General features: G+C 35.6%; 1 protein-coding gene across 1 annotated transcript in view; it reads left to right on the forward strand.

Moving 5' to 3' along the window:
- Positions 1–18,059, forward strand: part of MALRD1 (MAM and LDL receptor class A domain containing 1) — a 314,254-nt gene that overhangs the window by 150,378 nt on the left and 145,817 nt on the right. Inside the window, exons 26-27 of the mRNA XM_064441822.1 lie at positions 1,085–1,332; positions 7,202–7,499. Of these exons, the coding sequence (XP_064297892.1) occupies positions 1,085–1,332; positions 7,202–7,499 (546 nt within the window). The remainder of the gene's footprint in view (positions 1–1,084; positions 1,333–7,201; positions 7,500–18,059) is intronic.

Consider the following 18,059-nt stretch of genomic DNA (forward strand, 5'->3'; position numbering starts at 1 on the left):
AGACCCCAGAAAGAGGCTGAGGTTCTGTCTACATTTTACGAGAGTGCTTTTGTCATTTCTTATATTGTCAGACCAAGTGATGCATATGGTTTCCAAATTTATCTTCAAAGCACTCTTCTTTCCAGCAATAATAGTAAGAATATTCAGGGCACAGTCAAAAGTCTCTTGAAGGCTCTGCCAAGATTCCAGCTTATTTCAGCAAGTTTAGTCTTACTTGGTAATCATTATAATGAACTTATAGATGCATAGAGGAAAAAATATACACAGCTTAAACTTCTGGAGTGGAGCAATTGACTTAACTTTAATTTATGTGGACAGTTGACTCACCATGCTGGCTGTTTTGACATTCAAGATTGGAAAATCGGTAAAGCATGCATGTTGTTTCATATAAAAATCAACCAAAATTATGACAGCTTTCTCTTTTTCCAGGCATTAAATACGATTTAAGGATAAATGTAGAAAATCATCTATGTTTGCATATTGACTAAGAAAATACATGTGCGAACTCTTCCGGAAACATGCAAAAGTAAACTAACTATGGGTGTGATTCAACTCAAAGTTAGCACACCTACATTTATGTTTTACCCATATGTGTCTGTATGGAGGCTGTGTCTTTATGGTGTTCAGCACATTCATTTGGATGGGTTTCTGTTCCCTAAATATGGGCATTTGTTATCATTTTCACATGACCATAACATGTTCCTCCAAAAAGAGCTTATTTTCTGCAGATGTCTTGGATGACCAATGGAGGGCACCAATTGACCTCTGCCTGCAAGACCCTGAAGAGCCGTTCAGCTTGACCTAAAAGATATCGCTATATATGGTTACTTTTATACCAAGGACTCTGTTCACTATAATAACGAGAGTAGAGACCTGCATCATATATATAAAGTTTTATCCTATCCTATTATTATATCCTAGAACATTAAAAATTCATTATTTAATAAGATATATGGATATTATTTTTTATATTGAAGCTTCTTCTTTTTTCTTTTGTGGATTTGAGTACTAGGTTGCAGTATATGTACCTAATCAACTTATTGAAAAAAAGATCTCTTTTCATGAATCTGCAAATGTCTTTCAGGTACATCTATTGGGCATTGTAATTTTGAATTTGATCTTTGTGGATGGAAGCAAGATGAAAATGATGATTTTGACTGGAACCTAAGAACTAGCAGTACTACAAAAATGGGCACTGGACCGGCTACTGATCATACACTGCAAGAACCATCTGGTCATTATATATTTATAAAGAGTTCATTTCTTCAGCTGCCAGGACAGAAAGCTAGGATTTCTAGTCCTGTCTTAAGCAGAAGGAGTAAAAACTGCAAGGTATGTGAGGGTGTGGTACTAGCAGGAATGAAGAATTTGATTTTTAGATTGCACTGAGATAATACTCATAAAATTAATAAAGATGATCACTGAAATATTTCTTGAGAAAAAAACAAGCATGTTGTAGAAGAGTCAGGGCCTGATCTTATTTCCTTGAAATCATTAGAAACCCCGCAAACCTTGTTGCAGGAGAAGAATGACTTCTGTAAGTAAATAAGTATTCTGAGAGATAAGTTGACAGTGAATGTGGTGTCTGATTTAGAATATGTCTTATGTGACAGTCACCCTAAGTCGCATACAACCATGTAATGGTTTGTGATTTTATGGAGAAAATGTGTATAAATACAGTAACAATTGGCTTTCAAAGAGTACAGCTGCAAATGGAAGGAGGCATGACAGAAGGCTTTGTCACCAACTCTCCTCTAGAGGATGGAGAAAAGTAAGCCTTTATTTTCTAAAACACTACAGCACATTGTAGTGATTTGAGCCTGAACATTTCTCTGCAAACCTAGATTTAAAAGTTTTCTAGTTCTGATAGATCTTTTACAGTCTTTGTTAAAATGGTAATGTGTAGTTTCATATGACATCTTTCAGAACATGTCTATCAGAATTGGCTACAGGAACAATACGCTGGAAAAGTGAATTTTCCAGAAATTTGAACTATGCATTACATTGAAATGGTATTTGTCCAAAATTTCATAGTCTTTTAGTGCAAGGCAAAAATAAGCACTGTCTCAGTCTCTAGCATCCATGTCAAACACAAAATGGAAGTTTAAACATTAATAGTTGCCAATAATTCTAATTACTAATAAAATTAGTCATAGTTTAAAAATAGTAGTTAGAAACAGAGTTAATGAAATATCTATATATATTATTTACATGGAGAGGAATATTGTGCATAAATGAAGCTGCTGAGGGAGGGAAAGTGCTGCTTTTAGCCTTTGGAAAATTAGCAAAGGAAAATTTATAAATACTTCAGAAAATTAGCAAAGCAGGAATGGCTTCATATTTTCAGGGTAAATTTGGGAATGGATTTCCAGAATTGAAGAATTGATCCAGGGGTGAGAAGACCTTGTGAGGAGAAAAAGGAGGTAGTATTATATAAAGTTGATTCAACGTTTGATTTGAGAGGAAGTGTCATGGTTTAATCCCAGCTGACAACTAAGCATCACTCAACCACTCACTCACTCCCCGAGGTGGGATGGAGGAGAGAATCAGAAGAGTAACAGTGAGAAAACTCATGGGTTAAGATAAAGACAGTTTAATAGGTAAAGCAAAAGCCATGCACACAAGCAAAGCAGAGTGAGGAGTTCATTCACTACTTCCGATCAGCAGGCAGGTGTTCAGCCATCTCCAGGAAAGCAGGGCTCCATCGCACTTAACGGTTACTCGGGAAGATTAAATGCCCTAAATCCAAATGGCGCCTCCCCTTCCTTCTTCTTACCCCAGCTTTATGTGCTGAGCATGATGTCATATGGTATAACGTATCCCTTTGTTCAGTTCAGGTCAGCTGTCCCAGCCGTGTCCCCTCCCATCATCTTGTGCACCCCCAGCCTGCTCGCTGGTGGGGTGGGTGAGAAGCAGAAAAGGCCTTGACTCTGCGTGAGCCTTGCATAGCAGTAACAAAAACATCTCTGTGTTATCACCACTGTTTCCAGCATAAATCCCAGACATAACCCCATACTAGCTACTACGAAGAAAATTAACTCTACCGCAGCCAAAACAGGCACATGAAGCAATTAATCTCTCAAATAGCTAATTAGGACCCAGCACTTCATCCTAACAGATCAGACAGTCCCTAAAACTATTGTACTCCCTTCTGTGAGATTAAAGTTGAAAGGAAGTATGAAAAAATGCAGAGTGGTCTAAGTTACACGCCAGCCTAGAATCTAGAGTAAAGAATTTTGGAACTGCTGTGAATAAAAACAACATTCAGGCTATCATTTTGCTAATCATTTTGATATTAATACATGAAGATCTGTCTAACTTGGCAACAGGAATGTTTGTTGGCTATCTAACTTCACCCAGGTAAATAAGCTCAAGAGCTCTTTATTGATCTGACAATAAAATAGCCGCTTTGCTCTCCAGCATTTGGAGCATCACCACTTCTGATGCTACACTTGGAATTCTTATTCCATCCATTTGTTGGAGATACTGGTCTAGTAACTTGACTGAGAAATTATACCAGTGTCTTTATATTTATGGAAGATGGAAAATTTTATTGAGTTTCTTCCTGTAACATAGGGTATGTAATAATTTTACATTAGATTTTTGTCCTCTGTGCTCTCATTTTACAAGTTCACCTTTATACGTCTATCTGTTAACTAGCTCTCTCAAGAGGATAATCCTGGTGAAGAGCAGTCATTTTTAAAAAAGTCTTTGAATTGAACTGATTGTGTGATCATGGCACTATGCTCATCAAATAAAGGTTGTCAGACTGAAACAGTTCTAAATGGTTTTGCTGTATATACAGATGACATCTCTGTTCAAAATGTCCAGTCATTTGCCTCTTGTTTCATTTGTCTTATACTCACTACTCATGAGGAACATAAAAACCTGTAAAGAGATTGAAACTTGAAAGAGTTCTGCCTATGCTTGAGATTTCTAAGCAGTTCATTTAATTGAAATTCTTCTGGCTGTTTGAAAACTCCCAAAACTCTTTACAGATGAGAAATTCAGGAAGTATTAAACATAAGTGGCTTGCTTTTATGATTCAAGCAAAACTTGACTGATTTCAATATGTCAGTAGCAAAACTTTATCTAGCCATTATAAAATATCTTCAAAATTTCAGCCTCTATTTCATGTTTTCTAAGTTGTTTTTCTATATATTGTCTAAAATATATATATTTTTAAAAATTTATGATCACATGAGCTTGGAGATGTTTTCTTCTTCCTCTAGTATAGTATTTGAACACGTCTTTCTTAACCATATCTAGTTTTACACTTTAAAAATAAATTTTCTGCTATTTAACTTCTGTCTATGAAGAATAAAACATATATTCAAAGAAATGCAGAATAACTGAGAATGGGAAGTTCACATCTGAATATTTATGATGTATCATACATTAAATGCAATGAAGTGCTTGAAACGTAACTACTGGAAACTATTACTTTTGTCATACAGAAAATTATTTACAAAGTAACAGCAGTCTATGCACGTCCTACAGACAAAACTTCTACATCCACATATGGCCTGAAACAGTCAGTCATATTTATGACATTTTACAGTGCTTTTTGAAGGTTCTGACCAGTTCTGAAACTTTCATTTAGGCAACTGACCAAGGGAAGTGAAATTTCTGGTAAAGGAAATTGTATGAATGAGAAAATTATTTCAAGACCCAGAGCTTCATCTTAGCAGACCAGAGAGTCCCTTAAAGTATTTTACTCCTTTCTATGAGCGATTAGAGAAGCAAACACTACATCGTATATTACAACAGACTTAGTTTGGGATCTATTCAGATAAATGGAAAATATACATTTGCATCAGTGGGCAAGAGCTTTATGCAGAGAAAACACATATACATCAGCAAGTATAAAGGGACATACATGAAAAAATTTTGTTGGTTTGTACACAAGACTTTCACAAACCAAGCTGCATCTTCAAAAATAATAGAAATCCGAGGGAAACAGTCTAAGTAGAAAGAAAGTGAGATGATGCCAAAATAAATCTGGGAAAGAAAATGGATAATTCTGCATCAAGGCATCAGTGATAAATAATTATAATATGTGGAATTGTCAGCCCATAAGAAAACGAGGAAATCTATATATACTATTGTTGAATAACAAAGGAATTGTGTTGAAAATACTTTAAAAAATGTTAAATACCTTCTGTGGATTAGGATTCACTGCAGTGCATTGTGTAGAGCCTGAGAGCTGCATACATAGTGATTCTGAGGGAATTTAAGAATGAAGTCAAAGAGTTATAATAAAACAATATGAAAAATATCATTATTACCAGCAATTTCTTTACAATATGCACGGTACAAGGGTGGGGAGGTGTTTGTTTTTGCAAGTATTGTATTTTCTGTATATTTCTGGACAACATCTAGAGAACCTTGGAGAACTAAGACTAGAGAGCTAGCCTATGTTCTAATGCAAAGAAAATTAAGTATGGGAATGAATATTTCACATGCAGTATAATTCAAGCCCGAGTAATGTGAGGCCTCAGCCCTGAAAGGACTTGGATACATGCTTAAAATTAAATTTTTGCATAGCTGTTATCAAGATGACATTACTGATATATGATATTTCTAGAAATGATGTAATAGAACAGAAGACCAGCACGTTCACTCCAATATATACGATTGTTCAGTGTAATTGAGATAAGAGTATTGCAAATAAACGTGAAGTCCAGAAAATAATGTTGGGGGCCGGGGTGGGGAGGGATGTGAATTCAATGATCATAAAAGAAAGGAAAACTACAATATACAGTCTGGTAGTTCTGAAAATAACTGAAGAGAATCAGGAGCAGTCTGGTGGGTACCTGTATGACAATATCTGTTCAGAATTTAAGGACATTCAGAAAATCAAACAAAATTCAACACTAGTAAAAAGAAATAGAGATTAACCCTAAAAAATGTGAAAATCATTGTATGGTTTGAATATATACACATATATGGAATAGACAAACCTCACTTAAAGAAGGATTTTAAGAGAAACAGAGTAGTTGCAGGACAGGAAATGGGCAGGTGAAAAGAAGAATTTCCATATAAGAAAACTGACTTATAAAAAATATGTTTGACTACTTCATTGCACAGGAGACATTCTGAAAATGAACACAATAAAACTTTCAAAAGAATTATAACACAAGCTGCTTGGTGGCTTTACTTGTCAATAATTAGAGAAAATCAATTAAATAGAAATGTGTTTTTCTTAAAAAAATATATATATTTATGCAATACAATAGACTGCAGAAGCCTATGAAGTCCTATAGCACCAGGTTACACAAATGGATGTGACTTTATAATACATGTTTATAATAATATTTGCTAATATGTTTTTATAGCTATAACAAATAAGAGTTTTAATTCCTTAGGGTTTGTGCTATATTAGACTAAGAAGAAATTTGACATATAGACAAGCTCTTGCATGTTATATCATGAACTGCATTCTTTCAGGGTCCTACATAATTCTTGGAAATGTTCTGATCTTTGTCAGAAACAAGATACTGAACTAGATTAAGTATTAATTTGATCAAATACAAGTATTCCTTTCTTGCTCTTAAACTGAAAATATCTGAGAGAGCAGTTAATAGTGACAGCTCTTCAGAGTGATTTTTTTAATGTTCTGTATGTACTTGATCTTACTTTTATACTTTATAATGTGTTTCCCCCATTTTTACAGAAAAAAAAGAAAATCACTGTATTCTAATCCAAGGACCTCTTACCTTTTATTTTAGATATTGTTTTGCATTTTTGCAGTTCATGTAGAAGCTTGCTCCTATATTAGATTATTTTCTAATTACACACTCTATAATCTAGCACAAACACATTTATAACCAGAAAAATGTTCAGTAAACTGAAGTTACTTCCCATATTGTGAATGGCACTGCTCCATTCTTCTGTTTCCTTATCAAGTATTTTCATTCTTTTACATTTACATGCAAGAGTTATTCAAAAGGATGCAAGATCAGCTGTTGTAGTATTGTAACAGTAGCTTCTGTAAAGTCTGACTTACGGAATAGTTCAAAAACTTCCACTAATAAGTCTTTCTGAGTGCTTTTTAATCAAATTGGTTTTGAATCAGTAAAACTAAGGGCTATTCTGAATGTTACTAATGATGCTCAATTTAGTAATTAGGGTAAATACAATAGCAGACTGCGTCTGGAGTCACCTATTGTATACTTGATGCTACTGTTCTTGCTCACAGATATTTTTCTATTACCATATGTATGGAGCTCACATTGGATCACTGATTGTCTACCAGAGGACTATGGTGAAAAATGAAAAAATTCTCCTTAATCTTACTGGAAACCAGGAAAATTCCTGGCAGCGCAAGGCACTGACCCTGGCTGGAGGTGGAGATGAAGATTTCCAAGTTGTCTTTGAAGGGATAGCTGGAAAAGGTCCCAAAGATGGCATAGCACTTGATGACCTCACATTTTCCAGGGAGTGCTTACCATCCCAGGAGTTTTTACCAGCAGAACCCACAATGGTGCCTCCAACAGGTATGTTCCTGTTGTAGACAAACGGTCTAAGCCTGCAATGAATGAATAGCAGCATTGATTTAATTTCTTTGTCTCTCCTTCAAAAGAGAAATAGAATACATAACTTGCTACAGACTTGTTGAAACTAACGTGCTTTTAAGTAGCTCTTTGAAATTCTAATAAAATTATTTTATGAAATAATTTTTTTGGTACTGAGTTAACACTTCTGAATCTACAAGACTTATGGTCCAGCCATGTATACTTAGACAATATTCTGCTTAATTCAGTGGGATTTATTTATCAATAGTTGTAAAATATAGTTACTGTAAAATAAAGAACTTGGAGTGGGACAGGGCCAATATGGATAGACTGCAATGAGGCCAGCAGGCTTTAATGCTTCTCGATTAGTGGGAATTCCCACTGGTAATGTTTAGACACCACAGCCATCTTCTTCCCGTGTGGTGTGGTGCCAGCATTGGTGCAATTATTTGCACCATCCTCACTGCACAAGGGAAATAAGACTCAGGAAAATTTTACCAAAAATAATAAAGTTCCGATGGGGACAGATCCCAATAACCCCAAGGTAAGAGTTGCTCCTGAAAGCACCAATGTTGTGCATTACTAGTATTTCCTTGGACACAAATGATGAAGGAGGAACTCTTTCTGATAGAACAGGACAAATCTCTTCCCTCCTTCCATATTTATCACCAGAGCTACTGAAATGTAAACCCCCAAAGTGGAATTTAGGAGATGCATTTTGTTCCTGGGCCTATTACAAATCTCCTGCATGGCTGTGGCAAGTCATTTTATCTCACTTCTCCCTCTTTCTGATCAATAAAACAAAGTTAATATTTCCCAATGTCAAGGACTACCGGGAGGATGGATCTTTAATTTATGTGAGCTGCTTTGCTTTGTTACTGCTGCTAATGAGTAGCCTTCCCCTTTAGGATATAATTAAGCACTGCTCAGGCACTGGGAAATAACACTGATGAGACTACATCAAACCTAAGAAATTACACTGTACTTTGTGCACAAGATAAGCAGGAAAGATATGGGCAACATTTGCCAGATATATCTCTGGTAAGTTGCCAGTTACGGGACATAGTATTGGCTTCCTACTTCTGTCAGAACAGTCACAGAAATTTATTGCAAATGAGATTGGTATTTTAAAATTCAGCTTTATATGAATGTTACCCCAAGAGGAGCACTAGCTGAGATTTCTGATTCTTTATTTTTTATGTTTTCAAACTCTATCCTCTTAATGGTAGATGCAAGTCCCTGTGGCAACATTAGAAAGTTTAAAAGCTTTGGTTTTGATAGTAAATGATGTTCCAAAACATTTTTATGCTGTATATAATAAAAAAGCTACTAAAATCTCAGGCAAAAGCCACCAGAGACGGATTTCTTGGTGTAGCTCATCTAAGATGTATTTTGTGAACTTTGTAGATTCACACCACTTTGAGATAATGGTCTAAATTAACCCTTATAGTGTAACACCTTTTCTATATCAACAATTTTCACTTGTCCCAGATAAGCATTTACTTTAGCCATTGAGGGTTCCAACTTACAGCTACTATTTAGCAGTGATATCTGTTTGGATCATTGCTTGAAATGTGGGCTTAGAAACCTGAGTATGAAATCTATTCCTGCCTACAGAAATGTTCTGAACGGTGGCAAAATTTATGCTGGAGGCTGTGGAAAGTGCTCTGTGATGTAACTTTATAAACTAGAGCCAGTTACAATGACTGTGATGATCACCTACAAAGGTCTGGGCTCCTAGACATCCCTGCTTATATGCAGAGACGAAGGAGAGTTTAACCAAAAGTGAAACACTTATATCCATTGCTCACATTTTTTTTTAAAGTTTCTGAGGATGAAGAACATCATGCAGCAGAGATCTGCTCCTTTCTTGTCTCCAGCTAGAGAGAATATTTGCTAAGAATGTTGAAATGTTTTCTCTCTAAGAGAGAGATTCATAGCTTTTGAGGTTTATTCTCATAACATGACAATGCAGAACTGATACATATACATATTTTTCTAGCTGGTTAATATGCTTCCTCCACTATATTTGGACACGTTTCCTTTTCTCAGGGCTTGCAAGGAGTATTTTCTTCACTTTAGATACTCAAAATAGTGAATAGTAACTGTCACAATGTTTTCCTCCCCTTCTCTTCAGCCAAATGAGGTTTGGTTACTCAGTGTTCTTTCTCACACTTTGAAGATCTTACTTTGTAATTTTTATGACAGTAAATAGAGGACAGTTATTAAATGTTCCTATGTGTGACACAGACTCTCACTGGTCAGAAGAATTGTCCTCTGACTATATGTAAACTATTTGAAGTTCTAAACATTACAAAAATACATTCTAGGCGGGGTGTTTTTCTTCTGGGCAAACATGCAGTAATACTTAAAGGTTGAAAACAAGCACTGGACAACTAGAAAAAATAATTTTGAAAGTTAGCATTGTCATTTTCTGTAGGCTGACACCGTGCTGTAGACTGTCCTCATGATGCTGCTTAGCAACAGCAATGCTGAAGTGGAAAGCCACTGAGAGCCACTTAAAATGCTCTGTCTGAGAAACAATAAACATAATTTCAGGCTGGCATTTATCAGCTCACAGATTAAGATACTGTCTAACTATGCCCACAAAATGTGAGACCATTGGCATGAGTCATATTTTATAATTATTTTTTTTTGCCAAAGAGACATCATGGATTTGACAACAACTTCCATGATCTCCAAATTTGCTTGTCCTTTCTCTTCTTTCCCTCACTTCCTTCCTGAAGTGTTGTTACTGAATATAAAAATGGCAGATCCCTCCATCAGAGTTTCTGCTCATGTCTCCACACCACTTGTCTGGGAATACAACAGCTGCCAAGGACTGCCTGATCAGATTAGCAGGCTACAGTGGAGAAAACTTATTCCCAGAGATGAGAACTGGTGGCTGTTGACTCCAGTTCTGTAGAGAAGACAGTTGTTTTTTCCAACAAATTAAAAGAGATTCAGTGTAGTGTTACACGTGCCTTTAAGAACATAGGAATATTCACAGGAGATCATATAAAGGTCCATTTCACCTGATATCCTGTCTCCAATGCTGTCAATGAGATGCTGAGCAAGAACCAAAAAAGGACAGGCGTATACGATACTTCCTCCTAACGTTCCTAATATTTTCTTTTTAGGAGACCTTTTGAACCAAATGTGGTTTTGCATATGTAGTAAACCTTAATGTATTCACCTTCTGTATAGAGTCTAGTTTCCCTGGGAACACATTCAAAAGTTGAGGCCTCCCCTCATTTTTGGCACCAAGTTGTACAGGTCTGCCACTTGCTCAGACTGCAACTCTGTTTTCAGCCTGTCTCCTCTTTGATAATGTCTTTTACTGAAAAAGGGTGGTGAACAACAGACAAACCCACCTACTCTGTATTGCTTTCTATGAATTCATCCTTAAGAAACATCATACACTGAAGGACCTCCAACTTATTTCTTAGATGGACACTATTCTGTGTGTTTTCCTTTCTCGGACATTTTAAAATATCTGCTATAATCTTTTGAGATTTTAAGATCAGGTCTCTGTAGACTATGTAGGAAATGAGTGAACAGCAGAATGATACTGTAGCAAAAGGATTCTTTTTCTCTTTACTCTCTTTCCTGTTAAATCCTAAAATTTTATTTGCTTTGCCCTTTTTGGTCATGGGGCTGATATGTTCCTGGAGCTTTCTGCAGTATTCTGCTCTCACTCCTTAGCAGTGGTAGTGATTGTAGCTCATCACCCCTATGTGAAGACAGTTGTGTCAGTCTCTGTAACTCAATTAACATTGCATTTCATTGCCAGTCACTCAGGATGCAATTCATCTGCTTAACTATCACTGTTAAGCCCCATTGTAGTTGTATAAAATACCTGCCACACTTGCTTGGGGCTGGCAGCTATGTTACAGGGATTATAGGAAAGTCCCCTGCCCTGCCACGGTGGCTGTTACCAGTAAGGCTGACAAGTGCATAACAAATGCTGAATACTCTTTAAGCAACTCCATTTTAATGAAATACTTTTCCTATTATTTATAGTTATTCCTAGCTCATGTCACCCAGACTAACTTCATATCACTAGCAGAATTTCTTACCTTGTTACTCATGCACTTTCCTGGTTTTTTATGAGTAAGCATTAAAGAATACAGCCTTGCTTCATTGTTTTGCTTCATTAGTTGGGTTTTTGTTTGGTTTGCTTTGTTTTTTTCCAGACTACTTTTTGAATCACTTTAGCACAAATGTCTAATTCACAAAAAAAAAAAAACCAAAAAACAAACAAACAAAAAAAAAAACCCACCAGCTAAAATTAAAATAAATAAAGGCAAAGGAAGAGAACAGTCAGGGAAACATATTTGCCAAAATCTTTTCATTTGAAATATTACCCAAAACTTTACAGCATGCTCTAAAGACCAAAGGATATTGCTTATATCAGTCTTTCACAGATATAATTAGATTTATAAAAATTTACAGACGCATAAATAGAAATACCATTGGCAGTTATTCTAACTAATATATAATTACAAGAACAATCAAGTTTTATGCTTCAGTGCATAATGTGGTCTCCTACTGAAAAGAGGAAGAAATATCTCTTTATGCACAGCTAATTGAATAACAAACCATTTACATCTTCCTTTGAAGCAACCAGCATTGACCATTGTCTGGGAGAACAAGATGTGAAACAAATAATGCAGAATTTCTAAAGCACTTAAAAACCAGTGCTGGGAGAAAAACAACTCACCAACCAACAACAAAAAAAAAACCCAAACAAAAAAACCAACCCAACAAAAACCAACAAAAAGACCCCCCAAAAAAAACCCAAACAAAAACCAAGCAAACAATAAAACAGAAAACCAAGCCTATAAAGAGTACTCATAATGACGCTTAGCTTTTGGAAGATAGAATATACCTATATAATTGCCCTAATCACATACAGCATCTTGTGAAGCTTTCTTTTATTCTTAATTAGTACCTGAACAGAAACAGACTCTCACATGTATCTGGGATGAAATTCCATGCAAATGGCAATTTTTATTTTCACCTACATAATAGTATGGAAAAAGAAAGTTCATGGTTATAGGCTAGAGTTTTTAAAATAATAAATTAACATGTTTAATTCTCTCTTCTTTCTGGAAGAAGATATAATTACTCCATACTTTTCAGAAAAAATGGTGGAAAAACTGTAGAATAAGTAGATTGATTTAGTAGCTGATCACAAAGCTAATAGTGGTCATGTGGACAGGTGGCTTAAATTCAACTTCTACATATATTGTCCAGCTGTTATGAAGAAAATTATCTCTTTATTGAGAGTGAAGGAGACAAAATATATTGCCTAGATTTTCATGTTGTATTTTCTGATCCTATGAATCTTTTCCAAGCTAAATTCCAAGTCAGTGTAATTATAATCACTGTACTTCATCAACTTAGTTGAAAATATCTGCCATTTGTCCACCTACTTCATTCTACAGTTGCTTCTTTTTGTTTGTTGGTAGCTAGGACTTTGATTTACCTCCTTTGGCTGTGAGCTTTAGCCTTACCAGATTGTATGATGGATTTAAAGAGTAAAACTGTGTACTCATTTGATAAACTAAAAACTTTTCCCATTTAATTATACTAGTCTAATTTGCAAGACAATTCCAGAAATTTAGAATCAGTTGTAATTTTAAGGATAGATTAGAGTTATAAATATTTTTTTTTCAAAATACTCTGTGGATTTAGGATATAATTCTGTCCATAACTGATCACAATATTTGTACATACAATAAAACATAGATAATTTGCAGAAGTTTCTCATAATATGTTATTTTATCTCAAAGCAATAAAATGCTTCTGCTAGTTGTTCCAAGACCTAATACCTTGAATGTGAAATAAAGCTCAGACTATTTGAATCAGCAGTCATTGCAGAGCCTGGATTGGGCCCATAACTGATTACTGCTCTGGAAATTGGACAACAGAACATGATTAATTTCATCTAAGGTCCTTGGAGATAGGGCACTGTCAGTACTTGTTTTTTCTGTTTTGCAAAACAGTTTAGCATCTCCAAAAACTTTCCTTAGCTCTTGGACCTACCTAGACAGGTTTCTGAGAAACATGTCACAGGGCAGACATCCAAATAAGTATCAGGTCAGGAGAAACGAATTTTCAGTGCTAGCAGTTTGAAGTGAGTCTCTGAGCAGCAGGTGAGGGCAGGTATTTTTCTCTACATTCATGATATGAACCGGTGATTCCTTTAGGCAATAGGCAGCTGGGGTATAGAAACAGCTTTTCTAACCAAAGGCAAACTGTTCCTAAATGTGCAAGAGGAATTCCCCATACTAGATTTATAGAGAAGAACCCTGTTAAAGAGTCCTGCTCTTTTATTTTCTCCCAACTGGGAGAACTAAGTAAGAAGACTTTTACCAAATCTGAGCTTTCCCAGGACTATTAGTGATACTGGCATTATTAGCTCAGACCTTTCCCTATAGTGTTACATGTTCCATACATAAAGCCTGCCTCTGCCTGAGTGAACTGAGAACATGAAAGATTTACCCTACTTTGCATTCCAAGAACTGGCTAACAAATTACTCTTACCTGAGTGTAATTATTACTTTTCTTTCACACATCTAAAAGTAGATAAATAATGCAGCAGTACAGGGCATCCTTAGAAATATCAAGTGGTTTTACTTTACTATTAAGTCAAGTCTTGGACCGGCACAGGTGATCTGAAAAAAAAAAAAGTTGCATTTCACAGTATCTAGTTCTACTTTTACCTTTAGTACAGTACACATTTGCTAGGTTTTTGAATTTTTTAGACTTTCTGGAACAAAATTTCCATATGTGGTGATACTGCAGGTGTGTGTGTGCTTCTTTCCTCTCCCTCTCTATCTGCTGGAAACAAGCTGAACTTGAAGTGGCTTTTCAGCAATACTTATCAACAGTAACTTTGGCCTGTATTTTACTTTTCTAGTTACAGTGTTTACATTTGCAATATGGAATACATTAGACAAAGAAAAACTATTTTTTGCGTCAGATCTAAATTTTTTTGAAAGTTCAGTTTATATTTTGTGCTTTCTATCAAGGAAGATTTGAGGCAATTCACTGCACAACCTCACTTTCGTTCTGTGATTTATTTTGCTCTCAAACTTTTCAACAGAGTATGCCTTCCAAGTAGAATGATATTGCAGCTCTCACAAGAAGCTAACTATCACAAGATGTGCCTGAATTCCTGCTTAGTGGTAGGATAAGTGAAGTTAACAAACAAATAAGTGGTAAAAAGACTGTTAACTGTCTAAAAAGTATAAAACATTCCTGAGTGTTGAAGGACCACACTCAGTTTATGCTCAAAAGTCAGATCGCCTTACACAGGGAGAAAAAAACTGAGGAAATGGAAATTCAAAAAAGTGTGGGTTTTTGATCTCTGGAAACTTCCAACTACGCAGAATACAAGCAAAAGTTGTGTCGCCATGTCACCAATACTTACAGAATTTGTCCTCAAGAAAAAATGACGGGAGGTTATTGATTAAGGCTGCATGGTTTTCACCAAGCATAGAGGGAAAATAGCCTTGCAGATGTTCTTCTTTTTCTAGACCACAGAGGGAATATGTTGGTGAGCAAAAATTCTTTTCTCCACCTTTTTATTTTAGTAAATAATTCTTTGTTTGAGGAAAGCCCTTAATATTTCTGTGCTGCTTTTTTAGACGTTTGAGTGAAAAATAAAGTTAGGGGCTAGGGGAGAGATAAATAAAACCAGCCTAATTCACATAATGAACCTTTAAGTAAAATAAATTAGAATTTTATCAGACTTATCTAAGACCTGGAATATTTAGAGTGGGATTCAGCTCCAAATTAAGACTCAAATCAGATTTCATGTACATGTAAGTGTACTCAGGATGTGTCAAGTTTCTAAATTTCAATGACGCTTAATGTACTATATCGTTCTTTTGCTGCCTAGCCTCTCAGCACAACTGAATTGCAGAGATAAAGGCATCTATTGTTGTTTGTGATGCAGTAGGGTATCTAAGAAAACGCTGGTGTTCACATATATATAAAACAGGAAGTATAGAAAGTGTATGCCCTTCAGGGGTGACAGCTGGTGACAAGGAAGGATGTCTTACACATTTTGAGATGCTCTGTGTGTGGGCAACCAAATAAAACTCTAGGTTCTATTTTAGCATGATCATTCTTTGAAGTCCAACGATTGTACCTATCAGATCCCCATCAGTTTTAATGGCAACTTAGACACTTAGCTTGCCTACAAAAGCATAAAGGTCTCTGTGGGAGCTGAATGCCGAAGTTTTTATTTCAGAACTATTTTTGACATAGTTTTATTTTCATCATCCCTTACAGGTCTCTTTCTTTTCCTAGGTTGGTTTAGATTTGCTTTATCACACACATTTTTGAGTTGCCTTGCTGCTAGCTTAAGCAGAAATGACTGTCAAGTGATGAGCAGTTAGGTTGACAGCCTCAGAGTGCCAGAAGATACGGAGTGTTTCCCATAATACTGGTGCAGTATCTTATCTATGGGATGTGACACACACTCCTATAAGCTAAGCAGCTGTGGGATGGTGGTGCTTGATGTCTTCTCCCCATGACGTCTGCTTCTGGTCGTGTTCAGTGGCTGCAACCAGCCACTCTGAGTGGTTCAATTAGCATTTCCCTTTTGCATGCACCTCACAGAGATGAGATTTTTGTCTTCATTAGAAACTTCTGTTCTATTCTAAGTGTGTGTCCCATGCCCCACCTTTGAAATCCTCTTGCCTCTTTCATCTGCTTTCACAAGGCGTCACCTCAGGCCCTCAGCCTCTCCTTTTCTTGTCTCTACTCAGACCAGGTCACTGCCATTTTGTATACGGAACTGCAGTAAAACTATCCCACACCTGGATACTGCAGCTATTCAAGACTGAGGCATTAAGGAGATAGAAATTTAGAATCAAGACGTTAACCTCACACCGAATGGTCTCTGACAGGTAATACTATGGAAACTAATGCTTCCAGTATTACTGTGCAAAGGTTTCACAGCAGAGATAGAAGATGATGGCTGATAACAGGTCTGCTTCAGAGGAAAATTGAAAAGGTCAGAATATTGCCTTCAAAATACTAGAAATTAAGAGATTAGAAATAATTCATAGCTTTTGTGGGAGAAGGCCTTCATATCTGCTTTCTTGTTTAGTCTGTGTTTACTCTGAGGATCTTTTATTTTTTTAAGGACTTTAGTGTAACTGAACTAGTGATAGAATTTAATATTCTGGGTGTTTTATCCAGCACTCTAGTTTTTTATAGACCTTAGTACAAGAAATTTTATCTCACTAAAGGTGTTTAAGGATTGGCAGCATAAAACTTTATATATGACATCCTTACTTTGATGCTATTACAGGTCAGCTTGAGGATATGTAAAACATCATTTACATATTTTCCCAAAGACAAAGCAGTTTGAAATAGTTTCCATAACTCTACTGCTCAAATTCTGCTGGTATTTTGATTCTGGATCTGTTTACTAGTTGAATGTGTGTTTACATTTGTAGAACAATATAGCACATATTTTGTTGAGCATCATTTGGAGCACTTTGTGTAACTACTTAGAGAATGCATAAGCATTTAAGGATGCAATATCAAAAACTCTTTAATTGGCATGATGAAAACTGACTTGAGAAATGATTTTCTACAAAAAACAACCTATTGTATGTGATGAATTTGGGTTTGATGTTGTAAGACAAGTTGTTCCATCAGAATAAAACTGATAACAATTTCAGTGAATGAGACCCAGAATGTCAATGTAATTTTTTATAAGAGCAATCCTATTTTTCTGAAGAGTTCTAATAACATACTTCCATGCTAAGTATATAATAGCTAGCTAGATAGAGAACTGAGTGAAACTGGGAGCTGAAAACTCCAGTTTTATGCTGTGCTAAAAGATCATAAAATGAAGATCAACAAAAATGATTGAAAGATTAGTTTTTGAATCTTATTAATGTTATTTGAATCTTATTAATGTAACTTATTATTATTTGAATCTTAATTAATGGAGGTTGTTTAGCTAAAATATTTTGAGACTCAAATTATTATTGCTACGCATACTTCCTATAATTAACTAGTTAATTAAAACAGATTAATTGTAAGCATTAGTTGGTTTTCTTTTCACGTGTACTGAAGATCATAAAGGAAATAACAAGATATGTTATCTTAGGGGGAGGACAGAAGACAGGGTAAAAAATAAATCTTTAAAATGTTATATTATTCAGTTTCAGATGAAAGAAAAAAGCAAATGCTTATCTAGAACAACTCTTTGTGTCTAAATTTGACTGAATAGGTTTTCATTTAGCAAATTTCTATTTTTATTTTTTAAAACCAACAGTGACATTCATCAACAGAAAAGAACTGAGGCTATTTAATAGCCAATTAGCAAGTAAAAATGAACTATCTCTTTCTTAAGGTTAAAAGGAACATGGCCTGTCCACCAGACCAGGAGTTATATCTATTCTGTCCATCCCGATGGAGCACATACTTTTGCTTCTTCCCTAGGTATCTATATATAGAATCACTTGCACAGTCCTAGACCAAATACTGACTTCTAATTCTCAAACT

Source organism: Phalacrocorax carbo, chromosome 2 (assembly GCF_963921805.1).
Source record: "Phalacrocorax carbo chromosome 2, bPhaCar2.1, whole genome shotgun sequence".
NCBI lineage: Eukaryota > Metazoa > Chordata > Aves > Suliformes > Phalacrocoracidae > Phalacrocorax > Phalacrocorax carbo.